Raw genomic sequence first — 19,231 nt, 5'->3', positions numbered from 1 at the left:
TGGTTTGTTGTTGGAAGGGAGAGGGGGGGGGGGGGGGGGGGGGGAGGGGAGGGCAGAGGAGAAGCAATTGGATGAGTCAACAGATAACTAACTTTTACGTATATGGAGGTTGGTAGTAGACTAAACTATTCTGTGGCTGCAGGGGACAGGACAGAGAAACTTCTTAAGGTGCAGCAACATAACTTAAGGCTGGATATTGGGAAGAATTATTTCACTATAAAGGTGGTTAAGCACTGAGAAGAGATTCTACAACCTCTGTCCTTTGGAAGTTTAACAACGGGTTATTTGGGCACTTGCCTAAGTTTTACATGGGAATGATCCTGCCTTGAGCAGGGGGTTAGACTTGATGTCTTCTGAGGTCTGTTCCAGCCTTACTTCCATAAAATTATCTGATTTTTCTAAAAGTCCCTGGTAGGTACCTTTCAAAGGAAAGTAATAGTTGGCAGCTGAAATCAATGGAGGACACAAAGCTTCTTACTTTGTAGGTGTCAAGTTGTTTGTAACTTCCCTGTAGGTTTCGGACCTGGTTCTCAGCAGTTGCTTGGTGATCCATTTCAGGGGATGCGGAAATCTATGAGCCCGGTTGCTGCACAGGTTAGATCAAGTGGTTTCTTTATTCGAGAAGCATTTATCTGCTGTCTTTGCAATATCTTGCCAGACTTAAAACTAAGCTTTGTGAGATTGCATAGGGGTGGAGTAAGTGTCCAATTTTTCCGTATTGGAAGACAAATGAAGCTGTCCATGTGTATACCATAAATGCTGTGCTTATCCCTTAATTGATTCTTATTGATTTTTGTTGGAGCATAGTACTTGGTGCTCTGTTCTCATGAGGCTTTTCCATAGTCTTGGGGAAATTCTATAACAGTCCATGTAGATCCATGATTCTCAGCCTCTTTAGACTCTATGCACCCCTCCATAACTTTCTGATTTTAGTGGTACCACATTTAATTTTTTTTAATTTTATTAGAGTGAGGGGGGTGTTTTTTGTTTTCAGTTTTAAAAATTTCTTAAACTGGAAAGAGCATATATAAATAATGGGTATTATAATTAATACAGTATCCATAATACTTTAGCTAATGCCAGTCTGGTGGTACTACAGTTGACAGTCACTGCTTTTAGAAAGATATATTATGGCTCCTGTCACTGGGGGGTCTGAACACCCCAAATACTTAATGTACTTATCCCTGGAGAAGTTATGGGGCATGGGCCAAGGTCAGATTCCATCTCACTCTGAAGATGCAGAATGGCATATAAGGGCTTAAATGTGAGGTCTGGAAATCTTGGATTTTAATACAAAATAAAATTATCTCGGAGTGAGGGCTTTGCATGGAAAAGATTGAAAATGTAAATCACAAGTTTCCCCAGCTTGGAAACTGCTCCTTTTTAGCACACTACCTAAAAAGGGAGGGAAGAGGCAGAGTGGGAAGGAAAATTTAAGTGAAGGGGCAGCTCTGTAAAATGAAGGAAAGGGGAGTCTCTCCCTATAGGATGGGGATTCCATAGCAAGGACCCAATCACCTGCAAAGACAAGTTGCTGGCTGGTATGGTGTAGTGTGGTACAGCACAGCCCAGTAGCAGCTTCTACCAGCTTGCCCCAGGCCCTAACTGCAAACTCCCTCCTGGAATGGGGCCTCCCAGGTATCCTGCAGAGCTCCTCCCCTTCCACCAACTTTTTTTACTTTCCTTTCCTGTAACAGGCTACAGCTCAGAGTTGAAAGGCAGACATTACATCTTGGTCTTAAGAGAGCTGATTCCTGTCCCCAACCACTTCCAGGTCTAATCCTGTTGGCATGTCCTGGCAACAGAGGTGCAACTAAATAGTTCCATCTGCAAGCAGTGCAGCACCCCTGAAAGCATGTCACGCATCCCAAGGTGCTGTGGCTGCCTGACTGAGAATCGCAATATGGACAAATTGGAGACATTAACTTGGTGACAAATCTCATGATCAGACTATTTAAAGCAGGTGTCAAAATGTTTTCCTGCTAGCTTATTTTAAATGTTTCAAGGGAGTAACACAAGAATTGGCATAGAAAATGCAGGGTTTCTGATTCTGATGCATCTCCTGCTTGGCTTCAGATGAGTCCACTGGAGTTGCAACAAGCTGCATTAGAAGGACTAGCACTACCACATGATCTAGCCATGCAGGCAGCAAACTTCTACCAACCTGGTTTTGGCAAACCACAAATGGACAAAAGCAGAGATGGCTACAGGAACAGGTGAGAATAAACTGTATTTACAGTTGACTAAATACAGTGTTTCATAGAGCAAGCTATTAATTACTTCTGGGCACATTTCCTTTTAGTTGGAGACCTTTTTGTTGTTCATTACTCTCCCCTAGAATACAAGTACAAATGAATAGAGGTTGTAAGGAAACACTCTAGACCTTATTACCAGTAATAGTAGTTCTATTGACTATGAAAATGAATGTTAAGAGAATTAAAATGGTCTACCTAACAATTTTAGGATTTCAGCATTTGGAGTCACTGGAGAAGTAGTCCAGTTAAATCATTCACAAAAAAAACTTTAGTAATGGTGATCTCTGACTTCCTCCTAGTTTAACCAATTGGTCTTGGTCTTAATGTGAAATATCTCTAGCCAGGTAAAACAGTTTTCTACCTGTAGCCTTGGTATGTACAGTTTCACAGCACTGTCCTTGTGAGTCATTTATCTGGCACAAGACACAAATATGCAGTTAAACCATGCAAGTAAAGGGCAGTAAGCCTTTCTGCTATTCTTCCTATAAGGACTGCACTCCAGAGGAGTGCAGTGAATGTAGATGCATCTGTTCTGCTTAGTTGACATACTGTGTGGTGCTATACTAAGATGCTGTTCATGTGATTCTACTAAACCAGAAGTAGTGTAGCTGCTCTAGTGTAGTGCTGTGCTTGTACCAAGAATCTCTGCCTTGCAGCAAGGGCACAACTAACTGGTCAAGTTCTGCAGGAGGGCAGAGACCTCACCTTCCCAAGCCTTACATGGCTCACTACTCCAGTATTTCCATAAAGAACACTGCACAAAAGTAAAAATAGAAATAAGAATAGGTCTTGCAGCCATCTAAATAACATGACTGATATGCTTCCAGACTCTTCAGCTATTAAGAGTCTTAACTTGACTAAACTGGTTTTAAACTAAATCTTTTTGGTTTAAGCTAATGATGAATTGGCCTGGTGTTCTACACTTGAGCTGAGTAACTTGAATGTTGCTTCCCCAAATTTATGTGGGAGTGCCATGTGCTGAGATCTGCCAAAGTTGGCGTAGAAAAGATGAAAAGCAGGTTGCTACCTCAGTCTCTAACTTTGCCTCTCCGTAGGCAGCAGCGAGTGACTAAATCTCCTGCCCCAGGCCACAGAGGGAATGCATCATCTCCGGCCCCTTCTGCATCCATCACCAGCATGGTGAGTGTTTAGATCAAGAGCACATGCTCAGATTTGTGTAATGTGGTGAAGAGGATTTAAAGTTAAGTGTTCTAATTGCCATTTACTAAGTGGGCTGTAAAGCAAATGAAGATCCAGCTGTTTTGGCTGGGAGGTTAGTTACTGGCGCATCTAGTGGTCAAGAAAAATATGGTCAAGAACCAGCAGTTCTAGTTCATTAATCTCATTGGATTGACTCCTAGATTTGCAGAAGAAAAGTTTTCAGCCTTCTGATTATCTTTTTTTTTTTTTTTTTTTTTTTTGGGGTGGGGGGGGTGGAGACTGCCCACAAAGGCCTTTGTTTTCATAAGTGGCTTTTTAAAGTAATTTTGAGATTTGGCTTTGCTGTTTTTTAGAAAGTTCATTAGATAACCTTAGTGTAAACCACATTAAATAGTGGAATTACTAACCACCCCTGAAAATTTTGGACTCCGCAAACATCAGATGAGCTTAATACTGTAAACTCATGTAAGACTAATTAGTCATAAGATTACCTTAGTCTGCTTTTCAGTATATTCTTCAGTCAACCACTTGATGTGTAGAGAAATGCCTTCTCTGAGCTGAAGAGCATGCTTTCCTTACCAGTCTCCAGAGGGTTTGCTGGTCTGTGGTTAAGGGCAAGCAGACTAGTTAGCAGCTGGACATGTCATCTACAGCAAACATCTAAGGCTGCAAGCAGCCTTAAGTAAACTACTTTTGCATTTCTCGGAGTAAAAAAAAAACAAAAAAACCCCCCAAAAAACTAGAATTCTTGGTTCAGAGATTATATACCTTTCTATCAGACCAACTAACAAATCACAAATTCTTTCTGCAAGCTTTCAGGCACACATGCCCTTCCTCAGGCATACTTTACTCGGCATACTCCCACACACAGCCCAGCATATGCCTAGAAGCAGCAGCACATTAATTGGACCCAGCTTGCCCAACATCTATATAGATCAGGCACTTTAGTGGGGCTTTTTTGGGGTACTTTTTAGCTAATAGCTGTTTGAATCAGTTTTAGATAAGAGCACCAAAAAGCCCACTGAAGTGCCTGATCTATACTTTGACCCAGCTCTGCAGCATCTGTAATGCACTGCTGCCTCTAGTAAAATGTGGGTTTTTAATGTCTGCAAGCAGCCTAACTGTTTCCTAATGAGTTTGTCTAAGTTGGAGGAGCTGCCGGGCAAAAAGTCTTGACACTTCCAGCGGGAGTCTAATGACTATCTACATAAGCAATTCTGGAATATGTTATATATGAAATGCATTAAATTAGTGGAACGAGTTTTTATTTTTCCAGAATAAGTAGCCACACGTGGAGTTAATTAGCAGTAGCTTGGGCTTTACATTCACACACTCAATTTCAAAAGCAGACAAGCTCTTTGAGAATCTTGGGGATTCTGATACCCAGATTTACTGAAGTGGACTATTTGTAAGAGTTTTTTTCAAAAGGAACTGTAAACAAGGAAGCAGAAAAACTACAGAATAGAGAGGATGAACAACATTCCTAGAAGTTAGAGTATATAGTCAACCATGAAGAGGGAGTGCTGGTTGGTTCCAGTGAAGAGTAGGGGAGGGAGTATTTGTTTGCTCCTTAATAACTGTGATGCTTAAAACAGTGAATCTAAGACTTCACTTTTAATCACTATTTCCTACAGCTTTCTCCATCCTTTACACCTACCTCAGTGATTCGTAAGATGTATGAAAGCAAGGAAAAAAGCAAAGAAGAACCAGTTTCTGGGAAACTGAAAGCTGGTGATAGTAAAGATGAAGGTCAGAGGACAAATGAAGGTATTGTAATAATTGTTCTAATAGAAGTTCACCAATGCATAAGACTTACTGTTCTCAGTGGTGGCAGATGACCGAACAAGGAAAAATGGTTTCATGCTGTAGCAAGGGAAGTTTAGGTTACATAGGGGAAAAATTCTAACTGGGAGGCTAGTAAAATGCACTGGAACAAGTTACCCAGAGAGGTTGTAGAATCTCTATCCTTGGAGACTTTTTTTTTTTTTTTTTTTTTTTTTTTTTTTTTTTTCAAACCCCGCTCGAAAACCGGGGGTGGTATTGTTTTTGGCTGGAATGATCTAGCTGGGGATGGTCCTGCTTTTGAGCAGGGGGTTGGACTAGATAACCTCCTGAGGTCCCTTCTGATTCTAATGAATCTTTCAGACCAAAACCTGTTGATTCCTTGAATTGTTTGCTGTTCTTTAGGACATGCTTGATCAGACAAATTGAAACTATACTTTAAACTTCCTCTACCTCTAGCTTCCCAGAAACTAAACTACTGTGCGTCTTCAACCCCCTTCTCCTAAGCTTCAGGTTCTTCTGAAGACCATGTAATGGTGTTGACTAGGGGCACTCCAGTATGCTCTGGAAATCTACATACTGAAGATGGCATAAGCAGAAAATCCTGTCCACAGGTCTACAAAACATTATAAATCTGTGGAGCAAAAATATATTGGTTCATTAGGAGTAACAATATTAGAAGTACTCCTCTCTTCTTTTCCCCCTTCCCCCCCACTTTCCATTTTGAGGGAAGCTCTTGCAAATCAAAGTGCATGGTGGTCCTCCTGTGGTGTTTGGGCTAGCCTCTTCTAAATAAAGATGCTTAAGAGACCCTCTATCTTAAATGAAGAAGCATCTTGGCTAGAAGGATGGATGTTTTTAGTGAAGGTCCAATAAAGCTAGTGAGGCAACAGTAGAAGGGAATCTTGGTAGAGATTCTTCAACTATATTTTTGCACCATCTTTTCTAAAGCAGGTAACATTTCCTCTTCCTCAGATTGCCTCATACTTGATTACCTCTTCTAATGTTATTTCTGGCTAACTAAAATAGCTGTAAATTCCCACCTAGACTTCAGGATGCTTCCAGTTGTGTATTAAAAAAAAAAAAAAAAAAAACAAACCCATTTTTATGATCAAGCAAGTCATAGACAGTCCAACTAAAATTCCTTTTTTTTAATCTAAAATTGAACAGAGGGCTGAAGAAATCATCTAAACCTAAAATTGACAGCATTCACTTGATAGAAGTTGCCTCAGTTTGCATGTGGACCCAATTTATTCCAGCAACTATGCAAATGACTTCTAGGCATGAAAGCAAAGGTGAAGGCCGCATGTACCTTTTGTTCCAGGGTTACATATTTTAACCCAGGCAGGTAATAATTGGAATGGAACACATTGGAATCTGAGATACGGAGGAACCTGCATTTGAGGGTTATTGCTGATGCATGACTTGGATTTAAAAAATCTGGTTTTCAAATAGGGTTTCTGCATTTATTCCAATAAACAATCTCTTCAAGGAATGATCCTTTCTTGTCACTGCTGTCTTCACTTTTTTGTTTAATGCTTGTTTTTCTTCCTTGCAAGGCTTCCAGGTTGACTCCTTTTTAATCTTTTTTCTTCCAGATAGATCTAGCAAATACTAGATTAGACTTTAAATCTTTCTAAACCTGGTCTCCAGCTGTATTGGATTAAGTCCTGTTCTGTTCTGACTACAGATAACCTACTGTGTAGCTCCATGGAGAATGCAGACCAAGAAGTCTTGCCCACGTTGGGTTCCAAACTACCTGCACTGCAACGCTCTGCATGTTCCACACCTCTTACTCAAACAAACCGTTGCACAAAAGAACAAGACTACAGGCCTAAATCAGCAGGCAGAAAGACTCCTACAATGGCATCCCCAGTTCCAGGGGCTCCTTTCCTCCGTCCTGTTCACCAGGTACCCCTTGTCCCCCATGTACCACTTGTACGACCTGCTCATCAACTGCATCCCGGATTGGTTCAAAGGATGCTGGCGCAGGGTGTTCATCCACATCTTTCTCTGCTGCAAGCAGGTAATCTTTCTTGTACCATTGTATGCATCTGCTAGGGGAAAACTTGTTTCGTCCTAAAATCCTAATGCTAGGTACAAATAAAGAACTGTGTGCTTTCTATAAAAGAACTAGCTCATTTGTGGTTAAGTGTTTAATAGTCCTTGCATAAAGGTACTGGAAAGAGATGCTTTACATGTAAAGCCTCTTACAACCTTGCATTTCTGATGAGAAAAAAATTAAGCTTTCTCATCTTTTTTTTTGTCTGGTCAATAGGTATGATTCCACCTGGAGTGGACTTGTCTCACTTGCAGGGATTATCTGGTCCCATCCTAGGTCAGCCTTTTTATCCAGTACCAACAGCTGGCCATCACCTGCTAAACCCACGCTCTGGGACACCTCTACAGCTTGCAATGATGCAACAGCAACTGCAGCGATCAGGTAGGCTAAGAAGTAGAACCCAAAGGCTACTATAGGAATTTTGATGTTCTGTTAGCATGATAATGCTAATTGCATCTGCACACTAACTAATTACTTTCAAGCCATACAAGGAATTGAGTTGGAGTAGGGCTAGAAGGAACTTCCAGAGGTCATCTAGATTCTAGTCCAACCTCCTACCTGAGGCAGGATCATTCCATAGGACCCACGATTTAAATCATTAAGTACATCCTAGTTTCCATGGAATTTCCCAAAAAATTGTCTGCAGTTGATCTCTTAATTATAGTATAATTAGACCCTCCCACTAATAGAATAACTTTCTTTAGCTGAACAGAAATCTCTACCCTTCACAGGAGTTATTGTTCATTATCACCCACTTAAGCTAAACAGCTCTTCCCTTTTTAGAGGGTAAGACCTTGGCTAACCCACATCTTGTTAATTCACCTCTTGATGCAAAGATAATCATGCTACCAGTCTTCCAGTGGAAGTCTGAAGCAACAATGCCTTCCTGAACTGGGAAAATACTGTTACCTCTTTGCCAAACCACCTGAACAAAATCTTGACCCTGTAGGAGTGCACACATGCAAAATCCAGTCTGCATAGTAGCCATGCAGTCATATAAATTTTGTTTTAATAACTAAGGAAATCTTCCTCCTGTACTCTATAGGCTCTGGAGCACAGGGATCAGCTGTTGGTGTGCAAACCACCCCCCAAAATGTGCCATCTCGAACTGGACTGCCTCATGGACACTTGCAGCATGACCATCACACCAACCAGAGAAGTAGTTCCCCTATTGGCCTTGCAAAATGGTTTGGGTCAGATGTTTTGCAGCAGCCTCTCCCTTCTATGCCCTCCAAAGTCATCAGCGTAGATGAACTGGAATACCGGCAGTGAACTCTGAGAGGATATTTGCTTGTTTAGAGTGGATAAAAATGCATACAGTCAAGATCTCTTGTTTCACCTAAGTTGTTTTGGGTTTTTGTGGGGCTCTTTATTTTTGGCACTGTGTGCAGAATTTCTTTTCAAGAGACTAAAGCACATGGCACCTGTCCTGGTCTCCATGTCTGCATTGGGACTAAAGGATCTATTAGGGCTTAAAGTGAAGCCTGAAGTGATGTGGATGCAAGACAGACAGTTTAATCCTGGAAGTCTCTTCTTTTGTTTTTCGTCTTTTGGGTGGTTTTTTTTTTTGTAAAATATGTGAATGAAATGCTGAAATCCTCTTATCTAGAGGTAGCAGCTGAGGGTTCCTCCTACAGAAAAATGTATAGACTTTGTGTACAGACTTATGTATAAACAATCTTTTGTATATACACTTAGGATAGCTTTTTTTTGACCCTATACAGCTGTACATAAGAGTAGAGCAGTTGAGCTTTAGTTGTGCCTCTGGTTTGGATCTTTCTCCATTGTACATGTGGAACTTCTTTGTTTAAGATTTAAAATTGAATATCCTAAATGTGTGAGTGAACAGGATAAAGTTGCTTTGCCTTTTCTTGCTACTCGTCTCCTTCCAGAAGTCTCCCTTCTCCAGCACATCCCTCTCATGTACTGCGCACTCAGTGTAGAGCTGAAGGTGTTGAAGTAAAGCCCACATTTTGTTTCTTGTACAACAGATCTGACTCCCTCTTGCTCTTTTTCCCTTCTCATCAAAGGAGGGAGCAGTTAACTTCATAACTGCTTTGAAGATGGGACTGGCAATGAGATCAGAGTAAGCTGGTCCTTATAGTCTACAGTCTGACTGCTGTCTGCTGCTCCATAATTGGCTAGAACAGATTACAGCTGCTACAGGATATGTTTGCACACAGTTGTCATGATGCGTACAGCAGTGCTGGTGCTGGTCCCTGTTTAGCTGAGGTATTATTTTTGTTTGTTTTTAATTTGATGTTCTCCAACATTAAAGGTCAACAAAATAGAGCCTTTAAATTCTTACCCTTCCAGTATTTTGGCCAGTTACAGTAACTTGTTCCATACTACCTCCAGTTATATTTCTGGAGGGGATTTCTGCACACTTTTGCACCTACCATGCATCAATTTATGCAGTTACTGTAACAGTGATTTTTCTGTGTGGGGAGGGGGTTGGGTTTTTTAAGGGAGAGAGCTAGTTCTGTGATCTTATACTTAGGGATTTTTTTTAATACTGTTCCCCATTTTTTTTTTTTTTTTTAAGCTTATGCTTCACTTTCCTGAGCAATTTAAGCATTTTCCATATTTCTACTGCATGGTTTCTCACTTTCTCACTTGTGTTGAGTCCAGCATTAGTCATGTCTTATTTTAATCTAGACCATCATGCCCTTTTAAAAGGTGAAAGCACAACCCAGAATTCTTTCACCAGGACTTGATTCCCTTCCCACAAATAGTCTAATTGAATGCAAAACCAGCAGCAGAAAACCACTTAACTGTACTATGAGTGCTGATATGCTGTGGTGGGATTGTTCCAGGCTGATAGAGACCCTTTTTGGCAGAAATGGCAAGCATGCATCTCCAATGAAATTCATTGGGGTTGCTAATATTGAATAAATTATTTACTGGTTACTCATACAGTATTGACCCCTATGTTTAAAAAAAGTAATCACCAGCTCATCCTTGTAAAAGATTTGTTTTCATAACTTTTTAACTTGACACATTTCCCAATAACATTCTGTAAATAAAGTCAGTTCTACATGCTGTTGGTCTCAACTGCTCTTTTTTTTTTTTATATGGCTAATACATTGTTGTCTTATGTACCTTTTGCCCTTTTTTCCTTGGGTTATTAAACCAGATTACTGTTACTATGTTACATAACTCTCTACATGAAAAGACTAACACTTCCATGTGCAAGAGCTCTATCAGTGTTGTGTTATACGCACCTTTGTAAGCCTGTTCACTTTTTGTTATGAAAGCAACTGCTACCTTTCTTCCACAATATCTAAATAGAGCTCTGTTTTCTATTACTGGAAGTATCCATCATAATGTAAGGGTGGGAATTACGACTTGCTTATTATGATCTAGTAGGGAATATGGATTCATAGATGTAGGATTAGAAGGGACCTGACCAGATCATCAAGTCTGACCCCTTGCCCTGGGCAGGAGAGAATACTGGGTTTATATGACCCCAACTAGGTAATCGTCAAGCCTCCTCTTTAAAGACCCCCAGGGTAAGAGCCAGCACCACTTGCCTTGGAAGATTGGTTCCAGATCCTAGCTACCCTGTGAAATAGTGTCTTCTAATGTCCAGCCTGAACCTACTCTCAAACAATTTTATGGTCACTATTCCTTGTTATGCAGGGAGGTGAACAGGGTTGCTCCTGCTGGGTCCCCTCTCCACCTTCTCTGGTGAAGGCTGAACAGATTTCAGGTCCCATAGCCTCTCCTCATAAGGTCTGCCCTGCTGTCCTTGATGATGCATGTGGCCCTCTGGACCATCTTAATGCTGGCCACGTACCTCCTGAAGTGTGGTGCCTAGAATGGGACACAGTACTCCAACTGCTGCTTGACTAGTGTTGCATAGAGTGGCAGGATCACCTCCTTGGCCCTACTTGTCATGCATCCACAGATGCATCACAAGGTGCAGTTGACCTTACTGACTGTAGCCTCACATTAGTGGCCCACATTCTTTTTTTGGAATCGATAATGACTCCAAGATCCCTTTCTGTCACCGTACTTATGAGAAGGGAGTTCTCCAGCCTATAGCTATGCTGCTGGTTGTTACTGCCACTAAGTCAATATTGAATCCCATCCTAGTCTCACTTGCTCACCCCTGTAACCTGGCCAAGTCCAGCTGTTTTCTGTCCCTCCCTTCTAGTGTGCCCACCCTGCCCCCAATCTTGGTGTGGGCAGCAAATTTGAACAGGATGCTTTTTCACCCCCTTTAAGTCACTAATAAAGAGATTAAACAGTGCAGGCCTAAAGCCTCCTCCAGCCTGAATATGACCTGTCCACCACCACTCTGGGTGCAGCCCCTCAGCCAATTTGTTACCCAGCTGACTATGTAGGCATTCATGCCAGAGTTTCCTAGCTTTTTAATAAGAATGGGGTGAGAGATGGTGCTAAAGGCCTTCCTGAAATCCAGAAAGACTACATCCACTGCAACACCTGCATCCAAGGATCTTGTGACCTGGGGGTAGAAGGCAATCAGGTTGGTCTGACAGGACCTGCCCCTAATGAACCCATGCTGGTGTTGCTGCTGAATATTATCCCCCCTGCTGGTCCTTCCCAGATGTGCTCCTGGATAATCTTCTCAAAGAGCTTCCCCAGGATTGAAGTAAGACTAATGGAAGACCCAGGCAGCTATAGGCCCCTTTTTTGGAAAACAGGGACCATATTGGCCCTCTTATAGTCACCTAGCAACTGGCCAGAGCATGAGTGCTCATAAAGCCATCAAGGGGACCCTTGATAACCCCTGCCACCTCCCTCAGCACCCTGAGGTGAACATCTGGACCTGCTGATTTGAGCACATCCAGCCCCTCCAGAAGTTCCCCAACTCAGTCTTCCCCAACCCTAGGCCTGTCTCTCTTAAGTCCATCCTGAATCTCAGTGGGGGAGTCCTAGTCCCTGCACAAAAAAAAAAAATGGAGGCAAAGCAATTGTTAAAAAGGTCTGCCTTTTCCTCTGGTGCAACCACCAGATTGCCTAACGTATCCCACAGGGGCCCCCCATTACCCAGTGCTTTCTTCATACTCCCTGTGTGTTTAAAAACACTTCTTGTTGTCTTTGGTGTTAGCCCTAGTTCTGTACCTACTTTAGCTTTCCTAACAGCCCCCTACAAGCCCAAACAATGGAGATACACTCCTCTTTGGTGATAGCCCCTCCCTTCCACTGGGTGTACACCTCTTTTTTGGCTTTCAGACATTCCTAAATGCCTTTGGTGAGCCACGGGGGCTTTTAAGCACTCTTGTCCCCTTTGATTCTCATTAGGACTATCACCCCTTGGGCACAGAGGATCGTCTCCTTAAGGAACGACCACTCATCTTGGACACCTAGTTCCCCACCTCTCCTACCAATCTCAACTTGTTGAAGTTGGTCCTCTTGAAGTCAAGGGCTACTGCCTTACTGCAGGCCCTTGACGCCCTGCACTGTATAGTAAATTCCAGTAGGCGATGATCACCGTTGCCCAGGTGGTCAAGAACCTGAAGTCCCCTCACATCACCTGTGGCCAGAACCAGGTCCAGGAGGGCATTCCCCCTGGTGGGACTGTGTACCTCCTGGGTTAAGTAGAGGTCCTGTATCTCAGCAAGGAACTTTTGTGAGCGGTCCAACCTAGCTGCCTGCTCCTCCTAGCAGATGTCCAGGTAATTTACATCACCCATGATAACCGTGTCCCTTGACTTAAGTGCCTTCACAAATTGGCCCAAGAATTCACAGTCCAGCTCTTCCCCTTGGTTGGGTGGCCTGTAGTAGACCCCCCCCCTCTGTATTCTGACCCAAAGCACTTCAGCCTGCCCTTCCTCTGACCCCATCCTGTTAGCTGAGGACATGTATTGCTCTTTGACGTAAAGCGCCACACCCCTACCTTTCTTCCCCATTCTTTCCCACCTGTATAGTCTGTAGCCCAGGGGTGGGCAATTATTTCAGGTGGAGGGCTGCTTACTGAGTTTTGGCAAGCCATTGAGGTCCGCATGACAGGCAGCCAGGGGAATATAAATATTAATTTTCTAAATTTCTTTGGGGCCCTGCAGGCCACACAGAATAGCCTGGCGGACCGCATCTGGCCCACAGGCCACATTTTGTCCACCCCTGCTGTAGCCCCTACTATTTACCGCCCAGTCGTGGGATGAGTCCCACCAGGTTTCTGTGAGCCCTACTGTGTCTGGGTTTGTACTAGCTATCTGGAGGGTGAATTCCTCCTGCTTATTTCCCATACTATGAGCATTAGTGTAGAAGGCATTTAAGGCCTTGTATTGGTGCATGCACCCCCCTCCGATTCTTTGGACTATCCAGACCCCCATCACTTACCTGGGTACTCCTTGTGCTCGTCACCCATCTTGGTTGGGAGGTGTCCTCCTGTGGCCCTATCCCCCGGTGAAGCTAGTTTAAAGCACGCTACTCCTAGTTTAAAGCACGCTAAAGACTCACACTACTGGAGTGTAGCTAGAGGGCTATACCCTACATAGAAGGGACTGGGTGAGGAAAAAAGGAGGAGGTGTTGCTCTCTATGTGAAAAAGTAGTACACTTCCTTGGAGGCTGACATCAGCTCCAAAAATGGACAGCTTGAAACCCCCTGGGGTGGGTGGGGGTGGGGGTGGTGGTGAGAGAGACCTAACTGTAGGTGTATACTACAGACCACCAAACTCTATCTGGAGTTCACAATAGAATTTACTGAGGCTGCACATGCCTGTGACATGGTCATCATGGGCAATTTCTAATTATCCAGACATCTCCTGGGAGGAACACTTGACTAGGTTGGATCAGTGATCCTTCTTGACCTGTGTTGAGGAGCTCTTCCTGACTCAGGAGGTGCACAGGCCAACCAGAGGTGACGCTCTGCTAGATTTGGTCCTGGCCAAAGGAGGTGGTGACTAATTTAAATATAGAGGGAAGTCTGGGCAACAGCGACCATGAAACCATCATGTTCACTGTCCAACATAAGGCAGACAAATTGGATAGCAGGATTGAAGTCTTGGACTTAAAATGCAAATTTTAACAAGCTTAGATCACTAGTAGGGTAAGTGCTGCAGGACCAGGGACCGAAGGCAAAAGGTGTGCACAAAGAGTGGTTGTTCCTTAAGGACATGATCCTTGAAACACAAAGGAAGTCCATTCTATTGCAGAGAAAAGGTAACAGAAGGGCTGGGAAACCCTCTTAGCTAAACAGGGAAATCACAATCCTCTTAAGAAAGAGGCTTATGAACAATGGAAGCTCGGGGCGGACACTAAGGAGAACTATTCCAACAACAGTCCACATTTGCAGGGAACAGAAGATGGGCTAAAGCAGCAATCAAACTTCGATTAGCAACAGGAATCAAGGATAACAAGAAGTCCTTTAGGTACGTGGGGAACAGGAAGAAAACAAGTGGGAGTGCGGGGCCATTGCTCAACAACTTAAGACAGCTGGTTACCAGCACCCAGGAGAGAGCTGAATGACTACTTCGCCTTGGTCTTTCACCAGACCAAAGGGAAAACCATGCCAGGTAGAGTAGAGGATGAGCACGGTAAGAATAATCGCCTTCCTACTATTGCTGTAGAATTGGTGTATGACCAATTAATTAAATTAGTCATATACAAGTCAGCAGGACTGGATGATCTTAATCCGAAAGTGCTGAAGGAGCTGGCCAAAGTCATTGCAGAACCCCTAGCGAATTTCTTCCACAACTTGTGGCACTCTGAAGAAGCCCCTGAGGACTGCAAGAGGGCCAATGTTGTGCCCATCCACAAGAACGGCAGGAGGGAAGACCCAGGTAACTATAGGCAAATCAACTTAACTTCCAACCTAGGGAAAATCCTAGAAAAGTTAATCAAGGAGTCAATCTGCAATAAGCTTGCACAAGGTAAGATTCTGAATGACAGCCAGCATAGCTTGTTGCAGGCAGGTCTTGCCTTACCAACCTCATCTCCTTCTGTAACCAGGTAACTCACCACCTGGACATGAGAGAGCAGGTTGACCTTGTATATCTTGACTTTCAAAAGGCCTTTGATCTAGTATCCCATGATGTCCTCATGAGAAAATTGGAGGATTGTGGGCTTAACTCCAAGACAGTCAGGTGGATGAGAAACTGGCTGCAGAATAGGACCCAGAGAGTCGTAGCGAATGGATCTGTCGTACTGGTGAGAAGTGGGCAGCGCTGTCCCACAGGAGTCGGTGCTCAGTCCAGTACTTTTCAACATAGTTTATTAATGATTTGGATGTGGGGGTGAAGAGCTCACTGGCCAAGTTTGTGGACAACACGAAGTTACGGAGAAGCGTGGTCACACTTGAAGATGGTCCACCTGTAACTGTAGCCTTAGACTGGCTAGCAAGTCGGGCGGATCGGAACCCGATTCAGTTCAACATTGAGAAATACTGTCAAGTGCTCCACCTTGAGACAAACAATCCCCAACACACCTACAGGTTTGGTGGCACCAAACTGACGAGCACCATAACTGAAAGAGACCTGGGGCTAATAATAGACCACAGTATGAATATGAGCTGGCAGTGCAATGCTGTAACCAGTAGGGAAAATAATACTCTGGCATGCATCAATCAATGCATCTCTAGCAGAACCAAGCAGATGATTCTTCTGCTTTACTCTGCACTGGTGAGACCACAGCTGGAATACTGCATCCAGTTCTGGGTGCTGTTATATAAATAGACTTTTTGCCTATTGCTTTTAATTTTATGTATTTTCTTGAGTTTTGCATTGCCTTAAACTCCATTTTGTATTGCTTTGTAGCTTGACATAAGTGCTCAACCTTTGTATGCTCCGTGTGTGTAAGAGAATGGGTGAGAGCATGTCTGTGGAAAAGGAAAACATCAGCTGTCGAGTGACTGAAGAATGCAGGCAGATAAAAGACCAAAACCAGAAGAATCCACCCCAGAACAGTGAGAAAACAACAGCAATCAACCTTCAAGGAAGAACAGTGATAACATAGCAAAAGCCCAGAGGCCTGGATGAACTGACAAGGCTGTAGAAGATAGGGTGAGACATACTGATTTTGGGTCTTGTTCTGCATGTCATCCTGGAGCATTGGTTCATCAGACAAGATGGACTGGCAGGAACCTGGCTCCTACTTGTGATCAACTTGGCTGGCCCCTAAGTTTATCCGAGCACTGATAAGACTGGTAATGTATACCAGCGCAGAACAGAAATTAAGGTATGAATAGTGTGTGTGTGTGTGTGTGTGTGTGTGTGTGTGTGCGCGCGCGCGCGCTTAATCAATAAACGCAGGATCTTGCCTTATCCTCCCTCATAAAGTCTTGCTCGTGATTTGAGTAATTGGCAATTTATGTAACAGCACCACACTTTAACAAGGACATGGACAAGCTTGAGCGAGTCCAAAGAAGACCCACCCATATGATCAGAGTCTTAAAAGGCAAGCGATACAGGGAAAGGCTCAGGAATCTGGGACTCTTCAGCCTGAGGAAAAGAAGGCTGAGAGGGGAGCTAGTAGCAGCTTACCACTACACTAGGGGAGTACACATCAAGGGCTCAGTGAGCAACTGCTCACCAGGGCACCTGTGGGAAAAACCAGGAGTAATGGCCACAAACTCCCAGAAGACTCATTCAGGCTCAACGTTAGGAAAAATTTCTTCACAGCTAGGGTGTCCAGACTGTGGAATAAGCTCCCTCCAGAGGTGGTGCAATCACCTACCCTGGAAATCTTCAGGTGGAGACTAGACAGTTAACTGGGGGCTGGGTTCCCCCAGCAAGGTATCTTTCCTGCTTGGTGCAGGACCCAATGATCATCTGAGGTCCCTTCCAATCTATTAATGGTCTTTGTTTGGTACTGTAGCTGCTATAACATACCCTTTCTTTGAAGTGCTATATCCATGCAATGTTTTGTATTTCTTCTTAAGGTATCAGACAATGAAATAGCTGCCTTCTATTTAAGACTTAATAGTTGAACAAATAGGCTTACTATAATAGTGCATCTCAATTATGTGATTTAAAGCCTCAGTAAACTGTAGTTCCTGTGCAAAATATCTCCATAACCAACAAGAAACAGTTCCGGTTAAGCTCCATGTAGATTTTAATTCCTCTGGGGCACTATGAGAGAAGGTGGTGGCTATAGAGAACATTTCTTAACCTGTGGGTTGCGACCCAAAAGTTGGTTGCAAAAATATATGAAAAGGTCACAAACAAAACTTAAAAAACAGATCAACAAGCTTTAAAAACATTGATTTTCCTTTGAAGGTGAAAAATATGGGAAAGTATGGCTTTTCCCTTGCGGGCTGTCACAGTTTCAGCCTGCAAAGGGCTGCTTGGCCCCTGCCCTGCCCCACACTGGTGGGATTGGGGTCTGGGGAGGCACTAGGTCTGGAGTGAGGGGTACTGGGTCAGGACTGGCCATTGATGTTTACAAATGGGTCCTGGTACAAAAAAAGGTTGAGAACCACTGGTATAGAAAGCACACAGTAGCATACTTTACCCCAGAACATTTAAAATATAAACAGCTAAAGTACAATATTCTTTCAACTGTCAGATTGTGTACTTGTTTAAACAAAATGTGTCTTCAGAACTTATCTAGGCTTATCTCTTTTGAGCTTACAGAGGGAAGTTTTTTTTGTGACCCAGTAAGTCTTGCAAATAGGTTTTTCTGGAGGGGCTTTGGTTTGTTTTTACTGCACTTGCATATGATATTACCCCTCTTCCCCATACACCTATTCCTTCTCGCACACTAGGGTGATAGGGTGGGAGTGGGCCAGGAATGAGACCAGTGGGGATGGGGAGACACCATGATACAGGTCCAGCTGCAGCTAAGCAAAGGGCACAGAGGGAGATCTGACTTTCTATGATTAAACACAAAAAACCCACAAAAATATATAGGTATCTAGAATGTATTTTAATTATAATTGAGGCATGTTAGATTCCAAATTGCTTTAAAACTGTAAATACATCTATACAACATTGTGTTCAACTGATACCTATATATAGTGGTGTTTCACCTCAATTGTGGAAAAAACACGTTGGGGTTTTAAATCAGAAAATATTTGTATTTTTAAAACAGAGAAAACCAAGATCCAGGGGGTTACAGCTGGTTAGGCCTCCAAAGCATGAAAAGCTTTTCCTGTTACATTTTTAAGGTTGGTGTCCTTTTTCAGGAAGAAAGTGGAGCAGGCTTGTTGGGGCTAGAAATTAGCAAATCTAGTGAGGGAGCTATAACTACATCATTTAGCTAGTATAAAGTTACTAAACTTTAACTACTACTATAAACAAGTTTACAGGTTGTTCTACGAGCAGTAACACACTGGTCGCAGGAATTATGTCTAGTAACCAGCCAGATCTGATTATCCACCAGGAGAGGCTGCTGTAATGCTCTTCTATAGGACAACGATTTGCCTATTAGAAGGCATTGCTGAAGCTCTTTAGCAAGCTCAGATACCAAGTGTTTTTCCAGTTAACTACTTCAGTAGCATTTGCACTGAACAGATTCTAACTTTAGCATGAAAATGTTAACGTGCATCTCCAAAGCCAAAAGTAAACAGATGCTTCAGTAAACACCTCCCTGCCACTGTACACACAAATGTATACCAATTGCAGCATGCCTGTCAAATCAGCATCCACCCTAGTATTTATACATCCAAAAGCAGTACTTTAAAAGGCATACAAAACACCTGTAAAATGATGGCTGTAGACAAAGCCTTGTTTTTGGAGTTGTGGCAGTTTTTATATTTGCTAGAACACTGAATGAACTTACTGTCTGCAACATCAGTAATCTAATTTCCAAGAAAGACTGCTTGCTGAAAGTTTCAACAGAAGACTTCTGCATTACCAAGAAAGGAGGTTGAGTCAGGGATCATCTAACCATAAAGCTTACTCTTCCACAAACTGTGAACTCACCTTGTCTTAGTAAAACTATAACATTGGACAAGAAAACCAAAAATAGAAAAAAGCAACAGTACTACTGCTACTCCCTAGCGTTACAAAATAGTCATACTGTTGTCACCCCTGGGGAAAGTGAAGTCAACTACCAGGTATG

The 19,231-nt window shown here is 43.0% G+C and overlaps 1 protein-coding gene across 4 annotated transcripts in view; it reads left to right on the top strand.

Annotated features, from left to right (window-relative positions):
* EIF4ENIF1 (eukaryotic translation initiation factor 4E nuclear import factor 1) overlaps nucleotides 1–10,472 on the top strand; it is a 35,585-nt gene extending 25,113 nt beyond the window's left edge. For 2 of the 4 annotated variants that reach the window (XM_014518125.2, XM_006019851.3), the window contains exons 13-19: nucleotides 515–594; nucleotides 2,077–2,216; nucleotides 3,311–3,395; nucleotides 5,051–5,183; nucleotides 6,889–7,224; nucleotides 7,477–7,641; nucleotides 8,306–10,471. In XM_014518125.2, the coding sequence (XP_014373611.1) occupies nucleotides 515–594; nucleotides 2,077–2,216; nucleotides 3,311–3,395; nucleotides 5,051–5,183; nucleotides 6,889–7,224; nucleotides 7,477–7,641; nucleotides 8,306–8,532 (1,166 nt within the window). In that variant the 3' untranslated portion in view covers nucleotides 8,533–10,471. Of the gene's footprint in view, nucleotides 1–514; nucleotides 595–2,076; nucleotides 2,217–3,310; nucleotides 3,396–5,050; nucleotides 5,184–6,888; nucleotides 7,225–7,476; nucleotides 7,642–8,305 lie in introns of all 4 variants that reach the window. The other 2 variants (XM_025199260.1, XM_025199261.1) reach the window with 2 other exon arrangements.
* The last annotated feature ends 8,759 nt before the right edge of the window (nucleotides 10,473–19,231 follow it).

The sequence above is a fragment of the Alligator sinensis genome, unplaced genomic scaffold (genome assembly GCF_000455745.1).
Source record: "Alligator sinensis unplaced genomic scaffold, ASM45574v1 scaffold505_1, whole genome shotgun sequence".
Taxonomy (NCBI): domain Eukaryota; kingdom Metazoa; phylum Chordata; order Crocodylia; family Alligatoridae; genus Alligator; species Alligator sinensis.
This window is presented reverse-complemented; position numbering and strand designations above follow the sequence as displayed.